The sequence below is a fragment of the Calidris pugnax genome, unplaced genomic scaffold (assembly GCF_001431845.1).
Source record: "Calidris pugnax isolate Ruff unplaced genomic scaffold, ASM143184v1 scaffold49, whole genome shotgun sequence".
In the NCBI taxonomy this organism is placed as follows: Eukaryota; Metazoa; Chordata; class Aves; order Charadriiformes; family Scolopacidae; genus Calidris; species Calidris pugnax.
The window spans coordinates 1,086,887-1,114,269 of NW_015090798.1; the positions used below are offsets into that span (position 1 = coordinate 1,086,887).

General features: G+C 36.3%; 1 protein-coding gene across 3 annotated transcripts in view; it reads right to left on the minus strand.

Annotated features, from left to right (window-relative positions):
* Window positions 1-345: 345 nt before the first annotated feature.
* The window catches only part of TAPT1 (transmembrane anterior posterior transformation 1), a 43,192-nt gene continuing 16,154 nt past the window's right edge, over window positions 346-27,383 (minus strand). For all 3 annotated transcript variants that reach the window (XM_014937126.1, XM_014937125.1, XM_014937127.1), the window contains 11 exons: window positions 24,965-25,127; window positions 21,012-21,147; window positions 19,749-19,846; window positions 19,531-19,600; window positions 13,909-13,989; window positions 12,979-13,088; window positions 11,362-11,421; window positions 10,112-10,180; window positions 8,514-8,590; window positions 4,955-5,115; window positions 346-2,472 (listed from right to left, as the gene is read on the minus strand). In XM_014937126.1, the coding sequence (XP_014792612.1) occupies window positions 2,243-2,472; window positions 4,955-5,115; window positions 8,514-8,590; window positions 10,112-10,180; window positions 11,362-11,421; window positions 12,979-13,088; window positions 13,909-13,989; window positions 19,531-19,600; window positions 19,749-19,846; window positions 21,012-21,147; window positions 24,965-25,127 (1,255 nt within the window). In that variant the 3' untranslated portion in view covers window positions 346-2,242. The remainder of the gene's footprint in view (window positions 2,473-4,954; window positions 5,116-8,513; window positions 8,591-10,111; window positions 10,181-11,361; window positions 11,422-12,978; window positions 13,089-13,908; window positions 13,990-19,530; window positions 19,601-19,748; window positions 19,847-21,011; window positions 21,148-24,964; window positions 25,128-27,383) is intronic.

The window sequence follows — 27,383 nt, forward strand, 5'->3', positions numbered from 1 at the left end:
GAGCTTGGAGCCAGAGAAAACAATGACACTTCATGCCCAGCTGGGCCCCCACCAGACTTTGAGAGAGTTTCAGGAGAAATGTTGGGTTTGCGATGCTCTCTCTAAGCAACTCCAACCCCCACAAATTAATAGCAGGGTGGCATCAACACCTTCTTTCTACAAGTGACGAAAACCAACTGCTACAGAAATAAATCAGAAGTAAAGCCATGGATAACCCAGTCCTTATGCACATTTGTGTCCCACACTGATAAGAATCCTACTTAATGGAACTCAGAATTTAGTACAGTAAATACACTGCAAGGTCACCAGCTCTGAATGCTAAGAAAGAAATATCGACGCTGTTACTTTTCCTTTTTTAAACAAATATTACAAAATTGAATTTTATTGAGTTTCACACAAGATGCACTTATAAAATTGATACAGAATGTCATCCAACAGAAAAAAAAAAATAATGAAAGCAATTCCAAGCTTTCTTTAGCAACTGCTAAATAATTCAAAAATAAGATACACCAAATTGACAGATAATCTGAATTTCAATGTGTGAACATCTCCAATTAGTAGAAAATACATCAAAAATTAAGGAATTTCAGATTTTTTCCCCAGCACAAGTCCTCTTCTTTTTAGTATCATCCCTGAACAGTCACCACAGGTTTTGGCCGTTGCTCCGGCTGCTCCTGACGGGAGAGGAGAGGCTGTAGGACTGCAGCAAGAAGTCCCCACCAGAGCAGACCACACTAACCTGCACGGCAAAGTGACCTCATCACCAAAGGCTGCTCAAAGACACGAGAGCTCTGTCCAACTGTCTCCGTTGGCTGTATTACTGTAGTCCTGCAAGGTCCAGGAATTAGCGTATACATTAAACTTTCAGCAAAAGAACTTTGGCTTTCCCACCCTGACAAATCATGAAATCAGCAAAGAGCAAATTTTGCCTTCATTTGTTCAGCACTGAAGTACTTTTATGACACCTTCCCTTGGAAATTGGAACCGGTGCTTTCTTAAATATCTGAAAGGCATTTGAAGTTCATGCTGTGCTTTAGCAACAATACATGAAGAATTTATCATTAAAGGGTCTCTTCTGATCTAAGTCTTCAGCTTTGAGCTCAAATTTATTCCATTCTTGGTCTGAGGATTCCAAACCATCCTTCATCAATTCTCCCACAACGGCATCTCACACCAGAAATTAAGACGCACTATAATGCTTAAATGCTCTTTATAGATCTAGTCTTTCTACTTAAGTTTGGCTAAAACCAATCAATTAAAATGGATAATTCTGATTTGATCATCAGTAATGAGCTTTTATAGGCATGTTAATACACAGATGTCATTCTTATCACAGTAAAACCTAAAATGCAGCATAATATTCTTTTCTGTTGCGTTAATGCCATACATACAGTTCCAACACAATGATTGCTGCAGTTATCACTGCCTTTTCCTCAACATATAGATGTGCCTCTTTATGATTTTTCCCTACAGCAACAAAATATCCTCAGCTTTTAAAAATAATTTTATAAATAATTTGCCTTGCAGGACACACAACACACAAAATGCATACGCTTCATATTTGCCCAGTTAAGCAGAACCTTCATTATCGTGCTCTTTCCTTGGCGTTTAGTATTTAGATAAAATAGTATGCAGTAAGTCTTTCATTTAAAGGCAAAATTTTATTCCGATTACAAGATTTTCGAGATACATTTTGAAAAGATTTTTGTTGACAAGAATAACTATCTTGACTTACTGTTGTATGTACCAATGCTTTATGCGTTTGTTGAGATAAGCACAAGTTTTGAATTCTGCTTGCGGATGTTTAATAAAACAAGGTAACTGGAAAGACAAGCTTCCGCTCAAGTTGTCATACATTTCCAGGAATATCCTTACACCGGAGGAGCCTTCACGAGGAGGAGTATGTTCTGGAAGCATGGTTTTGTAACGCGGAACAGGATTATGCTTTTTTTCCAGTCTATTTTCCAGAAAAGTGATACTGCAGCTCTGCCACCAGGCTAGAGACTCACGATCCACCACATTTTCCAAGAGGCAAGTTAAAGATCACTCACTTGACCTGACCAGATACCAAGCCAAGTTACGTGTAGAAAGAAATTAATATCTTTTTTTTTGCCATTAATAATTTAAGTTTTTAAATAAATATTTATGTGCCTTTTTTGGCAACTGTCCATTCCGGTAGCATCTGCTGTCCCAACAGCTCAGTATCCTTAGCACATTGATTTAAAAAAAAAAAAAAAAAAACTTAGTCAATTCTGTTTCCACAAATAGTAAACCTGTCTATCTCCAACAAGTCTTTCTTTGAAGACCTGTGTTTTAATTCTGAACTGTCTTGGCTTATATCTTTTTCTTCTCCATCAGGAGTTGTCAGAAATTGATCAGAATTGCTCGTTACAAGTAAAGAAGGCGTGTTCTCCTTCTGATGCACAGGCTGATTGGTAACTGATGTAGATCCATTTTCATCTGTGGAAATTCCTGTTGGAACACAAGACAATTACAAAGTTAACCAGTTAATTTAACACAGACATACTGATGCATCTATAACATCCAGATTCATCCAAAGCTACCCAGAAGAAGTGTGCTGCATCAAACCAGCAGGAGCAACAGAAGAATGCTTTGTGGAAGCCACGATACCTTTTCCTAATTTTACCATAAGAAATCTCCTTTTCTAATTTGGTAAAAAGATAGAAGATGAATTCTACAGAAGTTCAGATAACGAGCAAGAGTATAAGCAACAGATGTTAGGACACACACTACATTCTTCTGGTTTACATACTCATTTTTGTTGGCTTAGACAAAAAGGTTTTAGGCAGTTGTCATGCGAATCACACAAATATTTTCTACTGAACTAAAAAAAAAAAAAAGAATCTCTGCAGTGGGAACTAGATGTGCCTAAACCTCTAGATATGTACAATAAACCTGGCTTCTCTAGGGATAGCTAATAAATGACTCATGCACCGCTACACACTTCAATAGCACTGGCTCCTAAAGCAGTTCTGTTAAATGTGGGGAAATACTGCAGACCAGCCCAGGGGAACATTATTTGTCAGAATCTCAGCACTATCCAAATTCCTACAAACACTTCTTTCTCTATAGCGTGCCTCCACAGTAAAACATCTACTACTTGAAGATACGGGGATGATTCTCTACAGCCTTATGCAGGTCAAAGTACTAAACTTGCATGGAGAAAGGAGATAAGTAATGCTAATTGTAGAACTTCTTTACACAGGTAAGCGTTTTCTAACCCTGCAGCTTCCAGAGGAAGCTAGTCAGCCTACAAATGGTTACCAGTAATTAGAAGTTCCATCCTCCAAGAGCAAGTATAAAATTTTATCCTTCAAAATTTTAAACTGTTTCTGTAGACAAGATGGAAACTCCTAAGAAAATAAACTGACTGGCATTATAAACTGATAGAAAGTAGACCAGATTAATTCCTTCACCCTCATCCTAGGAAGAGGTGGGTTGAAAGACTGTATTTAAAAAAACCTGATAAATGGGGCACGAGGATTAATCAATATTGCAGAGCCCAGCAGAAATAATGCAGACACACAGAAGCTGGGGAAGGTAAAAACATTCTTTCACATAATTGAGGTTTCTAGTAAATAAAAGCCGTTAAAAGGTGTAAGAAACTCTGCAAAAATGTTAAAAATTGAGCTTTGGAAGCTCAGTGGAAGTTAAGAATATTCTAAATAAAATGAGCAAAAGCTTTTTGATTGCTACTTTATAATCAAAATCTTTCCATTTGAGGAAATAAGCATCTCCGCTGACTGACCTTGTAAAATTGCTGCTGCTTCAGCTAAAAATAGTGTTCAGAATTTATTTGCTTTAAGTTTAAGGATCACTCTAAGAAAGTACAGCTTATTATGTCTCCTATCCAAGTGTAGTACTAGAATCTTTTATTAAAACTTTATCATTGTGATAGTTGTCTAGTGAAACGCAAAAGGCATTCAGACCAATCCGCATTACGTTCTTTCACGACAAAACTAAAGCAGCTCTATGAATTTAAGCTATTGGAAAAGAAATGTCTGCACCAAGTTTCTGCAGGGTTTGCTTTGACACAGGTGAGACAGATTTATGAGTGAAACACTGACAGATTCTTAACTCTACTCTTGCTGGCGAGACACTATGACGACTAATAAGCACCTTACATTTCAAGCCGTCCAAGTCTCTGGCAAGCGACAGAGTGAACACAATAAAAGCCTCACTGTTCAGTTCTCCAGAGCTTTCATTGAGCTCTTCACAGAGGAAGACACACAATCCAATTCAGTTGACAGGAACAATGAAGGTTTGTTTCCCTCTCTAACATGTCACAGCAATATAATAATGCCCCATTCCAATTATGTATTAATGCTAACGTTGAGGACCCGTACAGACGGCCACGCTGCACAGACTGGAAACGAAGCGAGTGGAGACCAGCTGAAGGTCCTATTTGGATTTCATAAAGCTTTTCATTCGTGTGTCCATGACAATTATAAGTAATTATATCTATTGTGTGCCATGGTTTACATTGATTTCCATAAGAAATGCATAGATTACTACCTTATTAAACTTCAGCACTGCCAGAGATGATGTGTAAATATTTAGTTGTTTGGGTGGTGACATGGCAGAGGGGGTTGGACCAGACAATCTTTGAAAGGTCCCTTTCAACCTAAACCATTCCATGATTATGATTTTCGAACAAAATAATGTGCTATTGTTCTGATGTCTCTATCACCTCCACGCATCAGGGTAGGATCTTATCAGAGATGAATATTTATAACCAAAAGATGCATGAACTAGAAGCAATAAATTTTATTGCATTTACAGACTTGTGCTCACAGCTGTGATATGGTACAATTAGTGTCCAGCAACGGGGCTGCTGTGCAGCTAACAATGTCATGCATCTGGTATAATACTAAATTTAGTCTGAAAGCAATTTTCATTACAGTTGAAAACAAAACAAGGCAGTTAGGCTTACCTTGGGTAGATTTAAACATGCTTTGCTGTTTGCCAGCTGGCTTCCCTGGGGTGGCAGTCACAACAGGATTGAATAATTTCTCCTCCATTTTTGCCTCCTTTACATATTGACATGATTTCCCCAGCAATACAATACTGTTAAGGACTTTCAGAGATATTAACCTGAAAAAAGTAAAAGTATGTTTACATATTTGCATTAGCATATTAAAATAATTGCATATTATTAATACTGTAATTATTCATATTAAAATAATTGTATTTGGTTACTCCTGTATTGGGAGGATTAGCTAACAAATTAAAGCCCTTCAATAGCAAGATCAAAAGGTAATTTCCTTTTCTGAACAATTTGTTGCAGATTCAATGATTAAATTTTCTATTTTTTAAAATTTTATTTCAGAAGTTATCTACAGAAAAACATCAGTTTTTTCAGTTTTACCATAGTTTAACAAAAGGACAAGGGCAGTTAAGCAGCTGTTTAATACATCAAATATTTAAACACAGAACTAAAAAAGGCACACAACAGTGCAAGTCAAAGTTAAATCCACTGCTGTCAAAATTGTAGCCTTCACTGTGCCCAGCCAAGGATCACTAATGGACCTTGGGCCACAAGAAAGCAAATATACCTAGCTTTCACTAATTACAGACTCATCCTAAAAAGAAAACACACCACAAAAGACAGTCCATGAAACTCAACAAATCCAATGAAGCAGCACTGTGTTACCATCACAGCACAGTCCAGTTGATGGCAGATTCCTTTGCTATTACCATTAATTTGCAGCACAAACTTCAGCAAATCATGAAGTCCCTTTTAGGGAGGTCTCATCTACCATCAAGTGCTTTTAGATTTACAACTCAAACGAGCTTTGTAAAATCTCAGTTCCATTACTAGCATTACACAACATGCAGACCAATGTCCACTCCAGAGGTGAAAGCAGAGGTGAAGCAGGTGAAGACTCGCTACAGAACAAGGGAACAGTGAACTCCTCTCTGTAGGATGAATATAAATATCTTCCACACAAATCAACCTACGTAACAGAGCTGAACCCAATGCAGGCTCTAAAATCATTCTCTACTCTGAAAATCTGTTTATTATGTACATCACTAACCAACTAAAAAGAAGATGAAGTGAACATTCACAGATTAAAATCCATGAATGGGTCTAACTGCTTAATCGTGAAGTGACCCAAGCACAGCTCAGCTCTCACTGTGTTAATGCAATCAGCACTTGTCTAACAGAGAAATAAAGCACTTTGAAGGGAATCTTATGCAACATATTTACTTGGAGTAGAAATTTAGAGAAATGGAAGAATGACCACTTTCAGTACTCAGAAGAAACTGACATTTTAGTATCCAAGCAACCACAAAGTAGTTATCATTTTATACTAGTTGAAAGCCATTATGCTCTATAATATTATTAGGTTTTCAGGACAGATTCTGTTTCTGAGAGTTCGAGAAGCTCTCCTCCATTTTTAATAAGTCTCAGAGGTTTTTTCCCCCCCCATACTTTTTATGTAACATGCTTTTGTTCTGGGAGAGTAGGTGTTTACAGCGTGATTTGACTCCGATTTAATGAGATCAGAAGTCAAAAAGGCCATAAATCAACACTTTGTTGTACCAGTTCCAGCCTCTCAGGGAAAATTATGCAAGTTTCTAGCGATTCTCCTTTATTCTTTTCTGCCAGTCTACCCCAGGCTCAAATTTCTAACAACAATCTAAGTTTGCAGTTGTTCAAAATCCTAGAAAAAGAAAACTCAGGTTTCATATGCTGGGCAAGACTTTTCAATAGTGTAATTTACAGTATTACAGTTGTTAAATATCAATACAAAATAACATCCTCCATATTATAATCTCAATCCTTTGCCCAGTTAACTGTTTCAGATTTTATCACATTGTTTCTCACACATCTCTGCTACACTAATGTGATGAAAAGCTGAGATTTAGGTTCAACTACTTGAAAGATGTAAGAGGGAGTTAGCTCCAAATCTGAGATCACAGCAGAAGCAAAAATCTGTTCTCACTTTTCAATAAGGTCAAAATCAACCATTTACTCTTGTGACCTATGCCATCAAAACCCAGCATTTAATCTTTCATGTTAAGCACATTACTTTCTCCTGCCCTCCATCCTCTAAGCTGCAGTGACAGGGAAAAAATCCAGGAGTGGGCTGCAGCAGTGGAATGGCAGAATTAGGGAAGTATTACACAGATTGGGAAAAAGGAAAACCCACTGAGCAGAATCAAGGCACTGAACTCAGTATAGCACAGCTTGAATGCGATGACCAGGGACTAGTGCTTTCAATTAGAGAGAGCTGGCTTCAGGGAGAACATGGGCACTGCATGTGGCAATGCTGGGGAACAAATCAAAGTACGGTGCAGAGGAATATGGCTAATATTCTAATATTTCACCTATACGCAATATCTCAAAAGTCCTAGGTATCCTACACTAAAGAGATGTGTCTCTACACTAATGTGGACTAGCCACATCAGACCAAGTTCTACTTTTTCTGCAGATCAAGGTCAGATTAGAGAGAAGAGTCTATTTATTTATAAAAATTTGGGGCATCTCCATTTTTTTCATAAGGTATTATAGAACAGCAGCCTCCTCTCTTCCAGTGTCTCTTCTCTACCTGCTGAACCACTGCCCCAGTCTTTTTCTGCCCAAGTCTTGCTGCCTTCAGTCACAAACACACCTTGGCAGGGCACTGGAAGAGGTATTCCCACATTACTGTAGACAGGTTCTCTGCTGCAGTGATTTGAATCACTTAATTCTTTATGACAAATTTTAGGAGGACTCCAGTATCAATTAGTGCTGAGCGACAACAAACACTGACATGGTTCGTTATGCACCTTTCCTAGAAACTGGTCATCCCCACACAGTCCGCAGCGAGTGCCTCAAGAGTGACAAACTAGACTAGATTTAAAGCACCTCAGAAGTATAGACTGGTGAGAAGTTAAGGATAATACAAGTATAAACTGACTTGGCAGTGAAGGAATACTTGTAAATCAGCGGTTTTGGAAAATAAATTGCTACAGGACATTATATTTCTTAACTAAGATTATTTACCAACCGCCTCCTTCCCAAAAAGGTGAGCCTTGTATATACTTTTTTTCATATAGCGGTTTCCTGACACAAAGACACCTTGCTTTTAACTACCAGAGAGGAGAATTCATAAGCTGCCCAGAGCACTTAAACTGCTTATTTTTGTTGGCATATTGAATCTTTCTCTCTTTTCAGACAAAGTTTCATTCCTTAGAATTCAATTTCCCCTTTTATGCAGAAGTACGGTGCTTGTCTGTCATAAATTCTACCAATCATTTTTCCATTAATTATTTTCATTACTGAAGTTACTTATTGAGGGCTATAATCCCCAAATGCAGTTACGGTACTTGGGGACCAATCTGCACTCTCAATTTCAGTTTACGAGTGTTAAGTGCTTTACATCTTTGTTCTGCTGAACATAAACTTTTGTGTACACACATACTTAAAAGTATCAACAGAAGCTTTTTTTCACATATCTGATCAAATAATGGTAAATACTTTTCAGTTGTATGCATTTACTTACCCGCAGTAGAACAGCACGACACATACATAAGCTAAGACTCCTTGTACTTTTATTGAGCTTGTTACAACTCTGATGAGCTGTTTTAAGGATAAAAGTTAAACAGTTAAAACATACAGCACAAAATTATTAATAGAATATTTTAACAGATGTTTCTTATTTGGTAGATTCAAGGCAAAAGTAGAAATATTTACATTAACAGAACTTTATTCTAATGTTCCCCTTGGTAGCACTAAGTGTTCAAGATTTTGAGTTGAATAAGTATTATACTAGCAGCAAGTTACACCTTTGCCAAAACTACAGTCTGATAATTATTCCTTCACCACTGACTTCCAAGTAGAATAACAAGTGAAAAAGCCCTCCCCAAAAATCAAGGGCTGGAAGCTGAGCTAACAATTTTTGAGGAAAATGTCAGGAGATGCTGATGCAGTAAAACAGAATCAGTGTTTCACACTATGCTAACATTTTGAATACAAAATAGCTTTGTGGACTGGACGTATGAATCCCAAGTTTCAGTATGGGATGATACCAAAATCTCAGTTTTACTTCAGTGTTTCACAGTTTGGGATGCAAGTTGGCAAAGCCCCCAGTTCATTTTAAACTCATTAGTATCCAGGATAACATATCAGAACACAATTAACTTGAACACAGCATTTCAATTGAATTCTCACTGGATGGATTTCACTTAGTTATGAAAGAAATAATTAAAATGGTTGGTTTAGGTTTTTTGTTGTTGGGGTTTTGTTGTTTTTTGTTTTAAATACTGGATAAAAACTAGGGAAAGCCTGTCAATAGCATTTTTCCCCATCTGTATGGGAGAACATTACATTTAAAAGTTAATTCATATTGATATTCTTCCAGGAAAATTATGATTTAGCATCTTTGCTGGCAAAGCAAGGACACGCTCCCCAGTATTACAGTAACTACTGCTTGTCTACATGTGTGTATGGGAAAAAAAAACAGAGCAGCTATTTACAGAAAACATTCTGCAATAGTTAATTCAGAACAGACTGTATGTGGACACAATTCCAATAACGAAGTGATTCATTTTATAGCAGCATGTCCATGTAGCAGGGTCAACTATTTCAGAATTATGTATTCTACAACAGCTCAGAAGGTCAGTGTCCCATATAAAAGAAAACTGAGTCATTAAGCATGGCATTACAGGGACAACCACAAGGACTCCTATGAAAAAACTAAAAAAAAAAACAAACTAGTACAGTATTGCTAACCTTCTGGTAACCAGCTGCTTTGACTATTCCAAATGAATGACTAGGATAATTGCCAAAAGGAATAAATGTCTAATAAGCACAGATGTAGTTCCATTCCGCTGCTGCAGTTCAAGTGCTTATAAATTCTATAAAATTAATCTATGTTTGATTTTCTATGACAGGCTGAAAAACAGTAACATATTCATGAAGTCATAATTAGTATGTGATATAGTTTATAGCGAGTGCTAACTCAACGTTGCAGCATCATTTCATTTACTCCAGGTGATCATTTCATCCTCAAAACATCAAAATGAGCCAGCTACCTCACAGCCATATATTCTCAGACTGGTATCTTATTGACAGAAAACTGCTAGGAAAGATACAACTTACTAAAACAGCCAACGGAAGAGGAATGAAACCCATTCTTCTGGAAACCGAATCACTATAATCTGTATATGCCTAGGAAAAAAAAAAAAGGAGGAAGAATAATGAACTATTTATGCAAAGAAATGAGCTTATTTTAGCTTGGTACACCCTCTAGATAAGAATCAATCTCTGCTAACAAACGCTATGCTGGTATAAAGTGCACCTATTCACATTTTGAAATTCAAATGCAGATAGCTGTACTCTCAGACAAAAACGTAATATTACCATGACCAGTAAGATTAGCTTCAGTGCACTAAATCAAGAGTAACTGGGGTATAATACAAATCTCTAAATCGAGAGCAATTAGGACACTGAATCCAAATGCATGACAATATTTCATCTGTACATTATTACTAGCTTAGAGACCTTTTGGTATTAATTTCACTTTGATCCTCAAATACTGTACAGAGAAATCCATGAGAGACAAAAGAAAAATTATCCAGTACGCTAGCAATTTTAAATCATTCTACAAACATCTATAATTAGCCTTAGTTTAACTATGATAAAATAATTTTGAAAATATGTTTGCATTTGCACTCTCAAAACACAACTATGCCACACAACCACTTTCACACAGTATTGAAGGTCATGCCAAAGTTAGGTAGCACCATACAGACACTAATTTTCCACAGAGGATCCTTTGGAAAAGTAATAGGAATCTTCAGAACTAAGAAACCTTTTTTTTTTTTTAAATTAACAAATTATCAATAATTAATTATTTGTAATTGCAGGTGTCTAACTTCTTCATGAAGTAACTATTGCATTCCGAGCAATATCTATTAAACATGCCCAAGAAAACTACATAAATTATTATAATAAGTTCATTTCATAGTTAGAGCACTCATCTGGAGCACCCACTAATAGGTAAGAGACTCATTCAGGAAAGGTGTGCTATAAATAGTCTTCCAAAAAAACAGTACTAATGAAAAACACAAGCAGTCTGTGTGTTCCATAAATACCAATGCCACACCAGTAACATGCATGGTACAAACACCCCTATACATCTGCACATGCTGTCAGTGAAGAAATAATATAAATTACTAAGGAACACTGTTTTTTCACTGAATTTCACTGAATTTTTTTGATCCAACACAGTTAAAGGGAAAAGAACACTGATTTAAAATTATTAATTTATTTATTTGTTCCAATACCCCTCCCCCCCAATAACAATTATGTTCGTTAATACAAGAAAACGCCTTTATTTTCAGGCTTACATTTTTCTGTCGACTGCTAACAAGGTCAAATGCAAGACTGGCTCTATATTCACTGTAGACCTGGAAAAAATCCAGAACATTGGATGCATGATTAATTTTTTATCACACTTGAGAGAAGCAACAGAGATACTAATAAAATATTTCTGTAAAAAATATTATAAACACTTATACACAGGCTGAATGAGTCAAAGCCTGTTTTTCTAATGTCTAATTGCACCCTTCAACAGATGAGTCTATATTTCTGCCATAAAGTTACTTGTGTACATAAACAAACAAACAAACAAAATCCTAAAAGCAAAAATTTGAGAATCATCAGAAATAAAAAGCAAGATAAACCATGTTTACTTTTTTCCTACAGTTGATAATTTGTTTTAAGCTACATGAAAGTAGTGCTGGGATCAAACTAAATAAGAAAGTTTCCTTATATACCAAGCGTTTCCATGAAAAAAGCAAATTGTATCAGAAGATGAATGAAGCTTTTATTTCTCTTTGAAACAGTTCTGCACATTAAGACAGAAAAGTATCTGTTTTAAAGACAAGTGTCAGGGCAATTTCCACTACGGGTGCTCAAAACTTCTGAAAAAGTCTGACCTAGCAGCTGTAAATCTTTAGAACTTCATGCAAAAAGTACAAAGTTTGTTAAATAAACCCTGCAAAATCGTCACCCCCCTACCCCCATCTTCCAGCTGTTTCAGCACACTGAAGCATGCTACGTTTTTGGCTATCATGACTTTATTACTGCTCTTTTTCACACTCTCTATGCAAAAGTAGGGCACGCATAAATGCCTCTGGCGAAAGGGAGCTTATAAGTACATCTATTAAACTTGTTTCCACACTGCACAATGCAGTTACTTGAGACATGCTGAAAAAGATAGCACTTCCAAGTCCTGATCTCATTTCCTGAAAAGTGGTTTTATTAGTGAAAAATTGCTAACTCATCTCTCCATGAATTTATTGAGTGCATTTGAATTCGCCCAACACGCAAGGCAAATGGCCAATGTATCATGCCGCACCACACAAAAAGTAACCTCGTCTATTGCTTTAAAAGAAGGACTGCATAATATATATATGGCCTAACAAATTTAAAGAGTGGGAAACTAAGAGATAACCCACTTCATATTAGTGCTCCAGGGACAGTGGAAAAATATATCTCTGCCTTCAGATACTACCTCTAACACACAGGCAAGAACGGAGATTTGGCTGCCTCACAATACCCATTTTTCCTAAAGCCTGAATTTTACTCTACAATCCATTCTGCTAGGAAAAGGTACAAGCTCTGCCTAGATGACAGAACAAGTCATCCTCTGTCAATGGAACCAGTGATCACTTCACAAAATCATCTGCCAGTTATGTGAATTGTAGTTGTTATGTGAATTGTTACACAACGCTTTCAATAATTTATGGATCTGGAACTACTAATTTAGAAGCAGAGGTGTTATAAAGATCCTCAGAATTACATTGCATCAGGAAATTACAAAGCTTTCTCAAATGATATCCTCTATATGAAAATAACAATTTTTACACTTCGGTGCACTTGAATCAAATTTCATATTTAAAAAAATATTACCAAAATAAACAACTTAAAATAGCACTCAGCATTCCGAACGGGATACCTACATCTGCTGTGATGTCATTGAATTTTGTTATAAAGGCATGTTTCACAATATCCACCGCAATTTCTGAAGCAACCACCATGCAAACATCCGGGAATAACACCCAAAGATGATCTGAAGGCCGGGAAGAAACAAGTTAGCTCATTTAATTTGGCTCAATCAAGTATACAAAGCAAAAATTGTAATGCTTTTGCTCAAAAGTCAAAAATCCTCAAGAGCCTGAAGAGACTGTAACTTTACATCACCCCCCCGCAGGCACTGTGCAAATTCTCACATATTCCACTGCTCTTCTAGAACCTTATCAGTAGGAAAACAACCTTTGTATATTGAGTATGTATGAGAAATAGACAGAGCACCTGCAGTTTTAGATGCTTAAGGTAAAATTTAGGTAGACTTGTAACATTCAAGCAAAATACACCACACAGATCAGGGCTCAAAATTATTAAAATAAAATAAATTCAATGAAGTAAAATCCGAATTTTACTCAATATTTATTCAATATAGTATTAAAATCCTAAATATAATCAATGTTAAATTATTCATGGCAATTTTTACATAATCTTCTATCAAATTTCAATCTCACTCGCCTCAGAAAATAAAATTCTCTAGGGGATTCGTCATCCTCAATGTACACCAAGGAAAGGGAAGTGCTGCGAAGAAATCATTCAAGACACTACTTGAAAAATAACTATGCATGTTTGTAGTATAACAGCATGTACTTCTAGAAGAAAGCATGGACTCATGATTACAAAAAAGCCAGAAACAGAAAAATGAGAATCTAAGGTATTTGACAAATTAAGATTCCTCAACTAAATGTCCTGGTTACCCTCATCTTTCAGGTTGCAGAAAGAAGGAAGAGATACAGTTGTTGACAGCTCAGAATCTGTCATTTTGTATATCTGTCATTTTGTCATTCTTCTACCAGTTTACTCACCTGGATTCCATGAGAACTGTTCCATATTTCTTAGACATACAATTAGTAGCAGCACGTAATTGGTGAACCTCTCTTTAATATCTAGATAAAAAGAAAAAAAGCTGTCAACCGCAAAGAAATATGTATTTGCATATATAGATATCTACTCATTCTGTGGTTCTATTATTTATTAAATCTTGGATTAGACAATCTTTTCCACAAATCATTTGATGGGATTTGAGGGGAGGGGATGTTGGTAACGTCCCCACGGACAGGAGCTCTGCCTGATGCTGCATCAGCTCAAGGGTTCCCAGCATCAGAAGGGACTTATGTTGTGACATGCTGCCACCTTTTCTAATACATTGATAAAACAGTCATCTTTCTTGATAAAGTTTGTGCATTTCTTGTGTGATTCAATAAGAACCAGCACCTCCTGGTGCAAAAATGGAGACAAAACACCCGTCTGTCATTTCAAGTTACTAGCAAGGCAAATTTCAAGGGAAGTGTTTCAAGACAACTATTACACCTTATTTCTAAGGCTCCTACTAGTCTTTTACATTGCCACCTTAAAATGGGACAGCAGGATACATCAGCTCAGTTATCAAAACCGTAAGAACTGTAACACAAAAGGAGTTTGACTTGACCCTCCCCGGTGAGGCAGGGTCTTTGTTTTCTACTTTGGTACCCTGCCTCCAGAAACAACCCACAGCACTCACTTCAGGATGCATCACTTTAACGTATTAAAAAACCTCCCTGAAACCGTATTATTGAAAAATTGGGATAAAACCTAAAACATAAAGTCACCACAAATTAGCAAGACTGAAGAAATCTTTTTCGAAGACAGAACTATTATGAAAATCTGTGAAAATACTGTTATCACTTGTTACACCCATTAATAATGAAAACAGTAATTTCTTTGCAGGTGAGTCATCTCCAAATCCAAAGGGTTCATTTCTTGAAGCACCTCAAATATTCTGTGGTGTTCTACTTACTGATTTTAGCCAAAATTGAAAGAAAATAAGGAGAAATATAAAGGTTCAGAAGAACACACAGGAATCCATCTGAACCAAAACATATTTGACTTTGGCTTTGTGTAAGCAGCTTCCGTCATCTCTGACTACAGACCAACAACAATGTTCATGGCTGCAGTTACTGTATTCTAGTATAACAATATCTCTCATTTTAAAAAACAAAGTTTCAAAATACTGCCAAGCCTGAAGGGAGTAAAAAGAAAAGAACAATTCCTCCACAAGAAGAGAATGAAAAGCACACAGAATTCAAGAACTATGAGATTGTATGCACACGTGTAAAAATGCACATTTTGGGGTACGTGAACTCATCTTTCTGTATGTGCTGGGTATCACAAACTGTTTTTCCATTAGAATATAGTACAGTAACTCTATCCATTATAAGACAGGGTTAAATGACAGCCAGAACAATAGGCTGAGGACATTTCAAATGGTCGTCAGCTACTCCACAAGTAGGTGATTAAGAAGTTTACCTTCTCACTGTTTACACTCCTAAGTGTTGAAGAACTTACATCTAGCACTAATTTGGATACACTTATCTTGTTGACCGGGCTCTTGTGAGCACATACCATGCATAGGCTGCGTTCTAATACCCTGTTTAAACTGTTCTTAATAGGGCTGGCCCTGAAGCCTGGCCACGCATCACACTACACACTCACTCGCCATGTACACACTCTTTAGACTATTTTGAAAAGTGACAATTATGCCCCTGAATAATCCCAAGTAGCTCTAGTGACAATTGTCTTTTAACAAATGACCAGAGCACAAGAAAGGATCAGACCGAACAAGGAATCGTCAAGGAGGCACTGATCTAACTTAAATGTACTCCTGCCTCCAAATCCCTTATCCTTAAAATGAATAACTAGATTACAATAATGATATTTAAAAAAAAACCAAACAACTAAAGCCACATGAGAAAGCAGTTTGACTTCCAGAGACCAAAGGCAAAAGTGAAGGCTGTTCAATATTTTGATCAGAACCACAGAGACTGATAAATTGGGAACAAAGTAGGAAGAACAGAATTAAGGGGGGAAAAAAAAAAGTGTAAGAAATTACAAAGAAAAACACTGCAGTTCCTAGAGCTTCAGAATAAATGTTACATTTTTGAGATGGGAGATTTAAAAAACAAGCAATAACCTGGCCAAACAGCCAAGTGAAGTAAATAACATACTGCATTACACCTAATGTACTTCTTCATATGAAGTACAATTGTGTTTTGTGAAAAATTTAGTTTAGAGCACAGCTTGAAATTAAAATAAGACATTTAAAAGCATAAAGGAAAGCAGCATGCTGGGCTTTCAACAATGATGAAAGAGCTTCTCTTTATAATTTTGGTCTCTTTGTTCACTAGTCCTGAACCCTACAAAATTAGCTTACAGATATCTATTTGAAAAAGAGAACATACTCATAAATTTAGGGAGAAATTTCTTCCTGCTACAACAAACTAGAGGTTCTACATCTTACATGTAGAAGTCCTTTCCAATGGCCACAGTGTTTAGATGGCCTGGGTGTACATCCATTTCCTAGTAAAAGCCAGGGTGACAATGTGACAGCAGCTTTGCTGTCACAAGTCAAAGCTGCAGGAGCAGATATGGCAGAAATCACAGGTTCTGCAGCTGCAATCTCAAGCAGCTACACAAACCTCAAGATCTTTGTTCACCTCCTGCACCTATAAGATAACAGGTTTGGGTTTATTAGATAACTGTGTATCCAATGTGTATCTCATGGGCTGTTCAGTTAGGTTTTACGTAGATGATTCACAGTTCTTTTAGTCCTGATTTTTTAATGAATTAGATGCTAAAGCACCAATGTGTATCTCATGGGCTGTTCAGTTCAGTTCAGTTTTATGTAGATGATTCACAGTTCTTTTAGACCTGATTTTTTAATGAATTAGATGCTAAAGCAGAGTTTTAAATGGCCATACAAAGATGAGAAGGATCACCGATTCCACTAAGTCCAGAACTGGAAATACTGGGAAAAATAGCACAGTAACGCATCAGCTTCCTATCCACAAGCCAGTGCTGAGCACAATGCAAAGTGAAAAAGATTTCATTATTTCCAGATGTAAACTGGTAGCTTGGTGGCACTTGATAACCTAGTGCCTTACTACAGTGTCTTCAGTGCAGAGCTCCACAAGGGACTTCAATGCACAATACAGGACACAGCTTAGAAAGAACAACTGAAACATTCATTTCTGTTTTCATGCTTCTATTCACATTACTTGCTTTTAAATTCTATCTGTAGCAACTTCTCTTGAACACGATGTCCACTCTTGAGGTCACTGATGTCTTACTTTTCTGGTAGTTCATATTTTTCTTCTGATTAACATGCTAAATAAGAAGGGAGTTTCATCTACTCATAAGAAGTTTCCCAGATGCCTCTCTGAGACTGACCTTATTTCCACCACCCCTTCCCCCCGCAAGAATTAGAATATTTAGCTTCTAGGAGTTTCACCTACTCATAAAAAGTTTCCCAGATGCCTCTCTGAGGCTGACCTTATTATTCCTCCCCCCCGCAAGAATTAGAATATTTAGCTTCTGTGTACTACTTAGCACTTTTTAAAGGATGCACAAGCCTGACTGGAAGCTGAGTTCCAGCAGCAGGATATAGCACTGGGATAGCCCTGCCAAAGCAAGATGCGCTACCGTTTCAGTTGCAGGAAATAAAACATTTAAAAAGGGTAACAAAGTCATCAGAATACATGAACCAAAGCAATACTCATCCATCCTTACTGAAGCTGTGATGCAGTAAATCTGTTCAAGTTCAAAAGAGGTGAAAATCTCTCCTAAAAACCTGCCTGTATTATTTACCTATGAGAAGAAAAGCTCTGCTATTTATAACCATATCGAGAAGTGGTTTCAGGAAAAATTATCTGTTTAAAAGGAATAAATTAGCTTGTTTTGTGCACTCTTCTATGTATGTACTCACCTGCTTCCAGCCCCATATGGTGTCATGAATGGCATCACTTTTTCCAAGTGATAAAGGGAGACCTGATATTGCTATTATGGGTCTTCAAACATAATGTCTAGCAATAAAATATTGATATACATTTCTTCTGGCATACTATTGCAGGTGTTTTTTATGGAGGAAATTACTAGCCATTTTCTAATAGCAGCCCCTAATTTATTTCAACATTTAAATCAAGAAAGAAGCCTGGCCTTTCAGTAGGAGAGCTGGATACACACTTGTAACTATTTTCTGTGAGTACAGTGAATAAAGAGAGAAAATTATAAAAACTCATCTATGTTTTCTGTCAATATTTTTGTAAACATCACTTTTAGATGTTCTCACTGTAAAGCTAAATATATTTATTTTTAAAAATGTAAGTATTTAAATTTTGGAATCAAAAATACACAGAATAAACACCTAATCAACCTGTCTGGGATGATTACTTTTTGGGGTTTTTAAGAACTTCTATGAGGCAGATTAAATTTGACTGCTAACTTTTCTGTTACATGATATATTTAAGATTTTATGTAAACAGTCTTTCATCCAAATCATCACAAAACAATGGCCATTTAACATTTGCATATAGCATCACTGCAGTTTGCAGATGAATTAGACAAAAAAACGCATGAATAGCTGGAATTCAAAACCTGAAGCAAATCTGCTGAAAGTTTAACTCTTGATAACAAAAAAATCCAAATCATCCATTTTTAAATAAGCAGCTAGATTATTTTTTTTAATCTATTGAACACTTGAGTTCTCTGGTTTAAAAAAGACAGGAGTTGGAATGAAAAAATCTATTCTATTTTGTCTGCTTATCTGTATAAATAGCTTTATCCAAAATGTCATATGCACAAAGTAACAGAACCGAATGTATTCAAAGATCAGAAAGTATTACAAGCAAAGAAGCTCTAACACAACCTTAAGTGAATCCATTTTTAAATAAGCAGCTACATTATTTTTTTTAACCTATTGAACGCTTGAGGTCTCTGGTTTAAAAAAGACAGGAGTTGGAATGAAAAAATCTATTCTATTTTGTCTGCTTATCTGTATAAATAGCTTTATCCAAAATGTCATATGCACAAAGTAACAGAACCGAATGTATTCAAAGATCAGAAAGTATTACAAGCAAAGAAGCTCTAACACAACCTTAAGTGCAGCATCTCCTATTAGTTTTGAAACCAAGAATTCAACAAATATTTCAGATGGCTGATATCAGTATTAGAAAGAACCACCATCAAAGGCTACTTATAAACAGCTTCTCCTCATGAAACACACATCCTCACAACTGCAAAACAACAGGCATTCTGAGATCACTGTCAACACAGCATGCTACAAAGTCAACTTTTTTTAAACCACAGAAGACTTCAGAGACTTTGAAGCATGGATATTTTGAGTATCATAACTTAAATCTGAAATCTGCATTTAATAATATCTTTAGCACCCAGCAAACAGGTTGTTTCAGCACCTCAAATAAAAGTTAGCCATTGAAGGAAAAACACTGTTCCTGGAAATGGAATCCCAGTTCCCACTGAACCAAAACGTAATAAGGAAGATAAGGAGTTCAAGTCAGAATGCTCAAATTCACCAAGGTAAAGCTGTTTTAACATTAATATTATATTCAGCGTCTCACTTCATCTTTTCTCCTGATTAGCACAGCTATACGTACCGCTATTGGACATTTGAAAAAGATTGTTCTTCTCAAACTTCTTGAAAACGCTTCCTTTTATTTCAACAAACTGCAATTTTTAAAAACAGTCAGTTAGGTTCTATTGATAAAAATGGATATAAACAAATCAGACAAATAATATGCAAATAGACATGTGATACATAAAGATGAAGGACACTGAAGAAATTCTGGTTAGCTATATAATGCCACATACTTACATTATTGGACATCATGATGGTAAGCAGTGATTTATTGTGGGAGTTGAAGGCCACGTTAAGGGTTGTTGCTTGAACCATTATAAGAATAGCATGCAGGACTAGAGAGCTGGGTTAAGGAAACATATTTGGAAATAGTTTTTCTGCACAACAGTACTGAACAGCACCGGAAGTTACAGAATCATCATGGTTGGAAGAGACCTCAGAGTCCAGCAACAAAAATATCCCCCAAAAAAAGACCAACAACACACACACCACACCCACCCACAAACCAACAATCTTGGGCACTAGAGCATGCCCTGAAGTGCCATGTCTACATGTTTCTTAAATACCTCCAGGGATGGTGACTCCACCACCTCCCTGGGCAGGCTGTCCCAGTGCCTGATCACCCTCTCAGGAAAGTAATTCTTCCTAATATCTAATCTAAACCTCCCCTGCCACAACTTCAGACCATTTCCTCTGGTCCTGAAGTCAAATTCCCTGCTTTGCTTCCAAAGCTTAACAAAAAAGTTTTAATTTCCCTGTCAACTAGATTTAGAGCTAGACAGTATGTAAACCTATGTAATGTACCCACAGTACATTATACCCTTTAATAAATATGTTAACTTTTTTTGTTCAAAAAAAGCCAAATGACATTCGTCACAAGAAACAACAATATAAGCTGCAAGAAAAAAAGCTGAGATGAAGAAAGGTTCTAAATTAATCCAAATGTTTCAGAGAAAACAGGGGAAAGTACAAGAATTCTAAATTCATCACCACATCAACTGGACTATGAATCTCTTTACAGGTCATCTTCATCAGTTCACTATAAGGTTACTTCACACTAAACTCATCTCCACCCTGAACATGCATGAGTTTATCATCCTTTCACGTCAAGAAAATGTTTTCAAATTAGGTGTCTGTAACATTCCACTAAATAACAAAACCCCACTGTCTTGAAGACCCTGTGACTGCAAATAAATATCAGAGTTTCCATGAATTACTACTACTAGTTTTTCATTTTATTATACATTAGGTATTAAAAAAGCTGTCCACTACTGTAATGGTATTCCATTATGAAGGGATTTTTTTAAAGCAGTTTAAAAGGCTTTTTCATTCATTTTAAAGACCCATAGTACTGGCAATAGTAATTTGAAAGTAAAGGAACACTAATTTAGGAATACTATCAATTCTTCAAATCTATTAAAAATGCAGAGCAATTACTGTGTAATTTAATTTAGAAAATCAATTTAGAAAAAATTGCGATTTATTGAAGAAAAAGGATACAGACATACAGCACTGCCATGAAGAAGTGAGGAATCACACCTATGTGAGCTCTTTTTCTTTCCTTAGGTTCTGTAGCTGTCCAGTAAAGAGCATCCAAAATATCTTGTCCAAATGAAGAAAAGAGACGATCAGCCACCTAAACAAGAACAAATTTTACTGTCTTAAAGCAATAATGTTCTCTCTGACACTCGAATATGCCACTGTGAGTACTGCTTGACCTTAATGAAAGTTTAATGTATTTATCACTTTCCATCTTTTGTGCATTTCATTTCCACTCTGGATTTCACAGTAATATTGTTCCTTTTGTATACTCAGCACCTTACTTTCCCCCTCAAATTTACTACCCCCGTTTCAACTGTATTTACAATATATAACCATGTAGTGTTATCTTAGATGCTTCTTTGGAAGTCATCCAAGTACAGTTCAGACTTCAGCCTTTGATAAAGCAATTTGTATGTTGCCTTAAACTGTTCTAAATGTTTTTTCCATCCCTCTGGATTTAATAAGGGAAAAAACCAATGACAAGTGCATTTTAAACATGCAATAGGGAACAACATCAGCTTATAGGTACACAAAAGACTGAAATTAGACTTGGCTGTACTCTTTCCTTACCTCTTGGAATAAAGTATATACTCAATACAAATATCTGCATAAAGCAGAATTCAAAATTAAAAGGACTATAACACAACAGCAAGTGATCAAGAAAGTCTGTCAAAAAGGGAAAATTAGTTTGAAAAAACTATCAACACCTGAAGTGTAACCCACAGACTACATGCACAAGTAGGAACAAAAGTTGCTGTAATTCTAAAGATAGGAAAAACACAGACAGCGATCTGAGCTCGTAATTCAATGCCACAGTAAGAAAGGTCACAGTGCCTTCCACCAGTTCTCAACACTTCATCATCATCAAGCATGTAAAACTGAAGATCATTACAAGGAAAGACTTTTTTTCTGCCTTTACATTACAGTTCAGTAATTTCAAGACTAAGCTGCACAGGACAACAAAAATAGCACTTCAAAAACTAAATTTGGTATCACAAGTCTGGCTAAAGACATCTCTTTCATCGCTTACTAACTCAACCAAACAGAAGTAGTTATACATGAAAAACTGATTGTCTCTACATGATAAAGACAACTGGTAATTCCTCTTACTGTCTCTGTAAGACAACAATTTTGGACCTGTTAAAACAACATGTGGCAACATAGAACTAGGTGCATGATGTACCTGCACATACCTATTAACTAGAAAATAAGTTCTTTGGACAACATAAGCAAACCGTAAGCCTAGATTTGGGATTTATTTCCTGACTTCATTAAGAGTTCTGAAGGTAAACATACTGAAGGGAGAAAAGTCATATACTTTAACTAATTCAAGCCAACATTTATTGAAGTTTCCTAAAACATGAAGGCTGAATTAAAACAAATTTTTACTGAATGTCTCAAGTCAACTGTACTGTATACTACTCTTTAAGCATCACCTATGAAATAAAATGAACAAAACCATGAGGTGATGAATTATCATAAATCTGAAGCTCAAAAAACCCCATCAGTTTGAGAGATATTTACAGTGGTATTGTTTTCGGCTTTTAAATTTTGTAAATTCAGGTGTTGTGCATTATTTGGTTCCTGCTCATTGTGATGACCCACTGAGTAATTACACCTGGTGTAGTAACACCAACTACAGAATGCTTAGAGTTTGGTAAGTTTCTGTTCACAATATTGTGAGGGTTTTAATAGATAAAATATTGGCTTTGCTTTCCTTTTTATTTAAGCAGTTGTCGTTTCTTAGCTGACAGGACAGAAAATATTAAAACCCACCACACAATATTGTTGCTTGCTTTTCCAAATAGGACTTACCTAAACCCTACATGCCGGCTCCAGGCTCCAGCAGAATTCCATGGTGAGTGCTGTCACCAGCATAACGCACACTGGGGCTTCACAAGGAGCAGGAGCCGGTGGGTCTGAATCTAAAAAAGAAAAGTGTCATTTTAAGCCAAATGTGCTGAATGCTCCCCTCAGGCTGTCCATCTGGAGCATTCAGCACATGATTTGAAGACTCGTCATTCCTTCTATCTGTCCAGGACAGTATTCCCTGGACTTACCAACAGCCGAAAACATTAGGACATTGTAAACATCTCTGTTGCTCAGTGATTTAACTAAATTAAAAAGATCTTCCTATTTTGAAAACTTGTGAAAATGTGAAGTTTATTATTTAAAAACCCCCACATTTAACAGTTTCTTAAAAAGCACTGCTTGCATTAGTATCACCCAAGTAGCCTAACTCCACATATTTAACAGTTTCTTAAAAAGCACTGCTTGCATTAGTAGCAAAGAAAAACAAAGTTCACCCAAGTAGCCTAAGCAAGGCAACACTCAAACTGTTGAAAGCTGACTGTCAACCAAGTCTTTAGTGGGATCCCATGACATTTTCTGCCCATACTGTGGCTGCAGCCTAGCATGGTAAAAGGGGTCCTTTAAAAACATGCCCTCTGCTTGGATTTCATGAGACATCATGGAAATTAAATAGTTTCCAACTTCAAAGTCTAACGTAGTTTTTCTAATAACTATGAGTGGTAAGAGTTCCCCCTTTCCTAAGAAAAAGAAATTCAGGGAACACTTCTTAGTTGAGACACACAAATTTGGTTCTGACAAAAGTAGCAAAGAAACTAAACTCAACTCTTCATTCAAAATGGAATGGCAGATGGCTTCCAATTCACAGCAAACACTGCAGTCTATCTTCAAATTACCTGGTAAGCACATAGGGCTGTACTTTCTTAGCTTTAAGAGAAGTGACTTGAAGTAGTGATTTCTCTTTATTTCAAGGCTATTTTGAGCACATGTATTTATTTAGTAAGTGATAATCTCTCACAGATTATAGAACTATATATGGATGACTACTTCCCAAAACAACTAAAATCCACATAGTAACTCAATTTGATATTTGTTCATGTTTTTCAGCAACTCTAAAATCAAAGGAAACAAAACCCTATGAAAAAACAACTGAGGTGGTTTGTAGGATATTTATTTCACTTAGGATAATGAAGTGTGTTCCTTATGCAATATTTTCATATTTTATGAGGAAAGAACAAGTACCTTTAGACAAAATATTCAGATTTTGCATAAAGCATAGCCCTGTTTTAGCAGTGTTCAAACAAAGGTGCAACAGATGTTCAAATAAGGATTAGTATCTTATTCAGAGAATCCTGATAGAGTAACTCTTGTGTACAAAGCTCTGATTGAGTCCTTTTAAGAGGTTGAATTCCTCGTATGTCCTATATTTGCAGGACACAGATAAGACTGTAGCTATAAAAGTATTATTTACTTTGTGAATCATTGATCATAGAAGTAAAATTAAAAATCTCATGCTTTACAAAACAGAAAGACTCTTTTTTTCCACCCAGAATTTCTCTTTATCCTACCCCCTAAACCAGAATTTCCTTTTCTTGTTTCACTATATTCATTCAACATACTGCTTTTGTACTCAGGCTTTCGCCCACCAGCCAGGACTGAGACAGGTTAAGCAGCAACATCTGTCCTTGCATACAATGAAAGCTATATTTCCATAATGAATAATTAAAAACCAAATTCCGTGTCTTCTACCATCTTCCTTCTCTGCTCTTTCAGAATCTTACCACTGTTTCAAATCAACAGTTTGACTTTTCTCAATGAGTTCAAAACATCATTCATTCCACTTCCTGCATTTCAGTTTAAGACATTTCTTCTTCCATTTCCAGTTCTCAATTTTCATTCAACTAAATTGATTAATAAGCTCCAGGAACTAGGTAATATGAAGCAGTATCGAGAAAACGTATTTTTCACAAATGTGTCTGTTTCACTGCATCTGGGCTTACCGTGGCTACATGCCATATTCTAAGAACAAATACTGTAATACAACAATATTTTAGATAATCTGAAAAAAAGCATGCTTGATATTCTGATGCCACCATTCTTACCTCAAGCATATTATAGATGATGTAGAGCTTTATGACAGACTGTCCCCTTATCAGATGATACATCATAGAGTAGTCAACATAGTGCATCATGAAGTAGCAGATGACCAATATAACTCCTTTGAGAATGTCACATACCTGAGCGGGTTGTAGCAAACGTCTATCACTGAAATACAAAGGGCAAAAAGTTCCACTAAATGTCATATACCCACAAAATGCAAATGTTACTAAGTCAATAGGAATTTACAGACGCTGTTAATCGAGGATATATTTTTAATGTAGTTTATTATTGCCCCTTCCCCCGTCCCTCACTCCAACACATAAGGACCATCAAGACTGTGTTACACATTTACAAGATCACACTCCTGAACAGGATCACATTTCTCTCATCTGCCACATCCATTTAGTTAAAATACTGTACTTGCTGAGTAAGAGTTCTCACTTGCTAAGAGCCTTCTGCATGCACATCCTTTGGTTTTTAATTTACCTTCCCTCTTCCAGCCTGTTCTACTTATCATTTCTACTTCCTCAGTTACAGAAATTGTATTTGCTATAACCAAAAGAAAAAGAAATGAAGCAGCCATCTTCAATTTCAGTATAATGAACTAGATGCTGAGGAACAGGTTCTAAATGCAATTCCGTATCTTCTTTTAGCTCTATGCTGTACAGCAGTAAATGCAAACAGTTTGACATCAGAGCTTGGGCTGATCTTGAAACAATGCAGAAGTTTTCTATCTATAGCCCCACAAGTAGATTAAATGAATCATTACACAATTTCATCCAATAAACTGAAAACGCCGGAAGAAAACAGCTTTACTTCCGTTCCCACAATAGCAGCCATAAGCATAATGAAATTGCAAGGCAATATTTACTTGTCCATTTACTTAGTTTAGCATTAATAGGATGCAAAGCCTTTATAAAGCCTTCAAATAAAAGAAAAAGGTTATTTGAGAATTAAGTATCAAAAAAATAGAGAAATAACTTCTATTACATGTATGTATTTTTAATACACACTGAAAGGCTTCCACAGAAAATAACCTTTCCCAAAAGTCGGAACCAATCAGCAGAATGAAAGTTCGGAATTTTCGTTTTCTGTATTCTTAAATCACTAGGTTATTTAGAAATTAGACAATTCTCCCATAAACTGATAACATTGTTAAAAAAAAAGTTGATAAAAATTCATGCTTTTTAAAAAAAAAACAACAAACATCCAAACAGTTACTTATGACCTCAGGGAGTCAAGACATCCTACAGCCCCTGCAGACAAGGCAAAAATCCCAGCTACAGGACTCATTCTATTTAAACACAACATTGGAACTAGAGTGTTTTATTTTGGGTTTCTTTGTCATCTTCCATTCCAAAGAAACAAGCCCCAAGACAGCATCCATGCACTAGAACACTCTCAGATAGATCATGCTTGTTCTAGAAGTACGAGCGAGAACGTTTCCAGGACTCTCAAATTTACAGTATTACACTATGAATGGAGTGCAACTGCTCCTTTTATTATACACTTTACACTGCATAATTTGTATTAAAATTATTATATGCTGAATAGAATTCAACCTGGTGCCGCACACCAGAACTGCTCAGAGTAGCTTTCTCACCCTAAGACATATCTTCTTGCTCTCAGAAGTCATCCTGTAACAGTAACCATTCTATTTCAGACTAAGTCCTTGGCAAAAAGCCTCAGTGAATTTTCTCCACACTTTCAGTTAAGACTCAGCTGGGGGGAAAACACCAATTTACAAAATTTTAAGAAAACTGGAAGTGCCCATTTTCCAGCACACCCAGTATTTGCCTGCATCTTCATTTTTCCAGCCAACACCTACCTTATCATTAGAGAAGTAGTGAGTATCTGGTAGAGAAAACCTGACTAGCAAGAGAGAAACCCACTTCAAAAGGCTGTTTTAAAAGCATGGCAAGGTACCAATTTTTACCACGGGATGGTCTCTCGTTGAAATGCAGTTGTAAGCAGAACCTGCTCATGAAGTTCCCTGATCAGTCCTTCAGAAAGATTTCCACAGGAAAATGACTTGATGCCCATGAATCCAATACAGGCTTAAAATTATCACATTAAAGGTTTTCTGGCTTACAGATAACGTCAAAGATCCTCAACCCCCAGCCCAGTCACAAGCTGTGGAATATGCTGTGTACATAACAAACTCAGCATCACAGCAATTCAATTCAAAGGCTGCCCAAAAGGGTCAGATCAACGACACTTGATGGCTGTGCCTTACAGAAATAAAGCTTTTGTAGAACAGAGTACCTTCGAATAATGTTTTTAGAGAATTTTATCTCTCAAAGTGACTTGGATCTAGTTTCTCAGTAGCTTGTGTATCTTGAAAAAACTGCAATAAACACTCCATTTCCCCCCCTGAAGTCTTAAGTAAAAATACTCTATTAATGTCCTATTCAAAGTTGT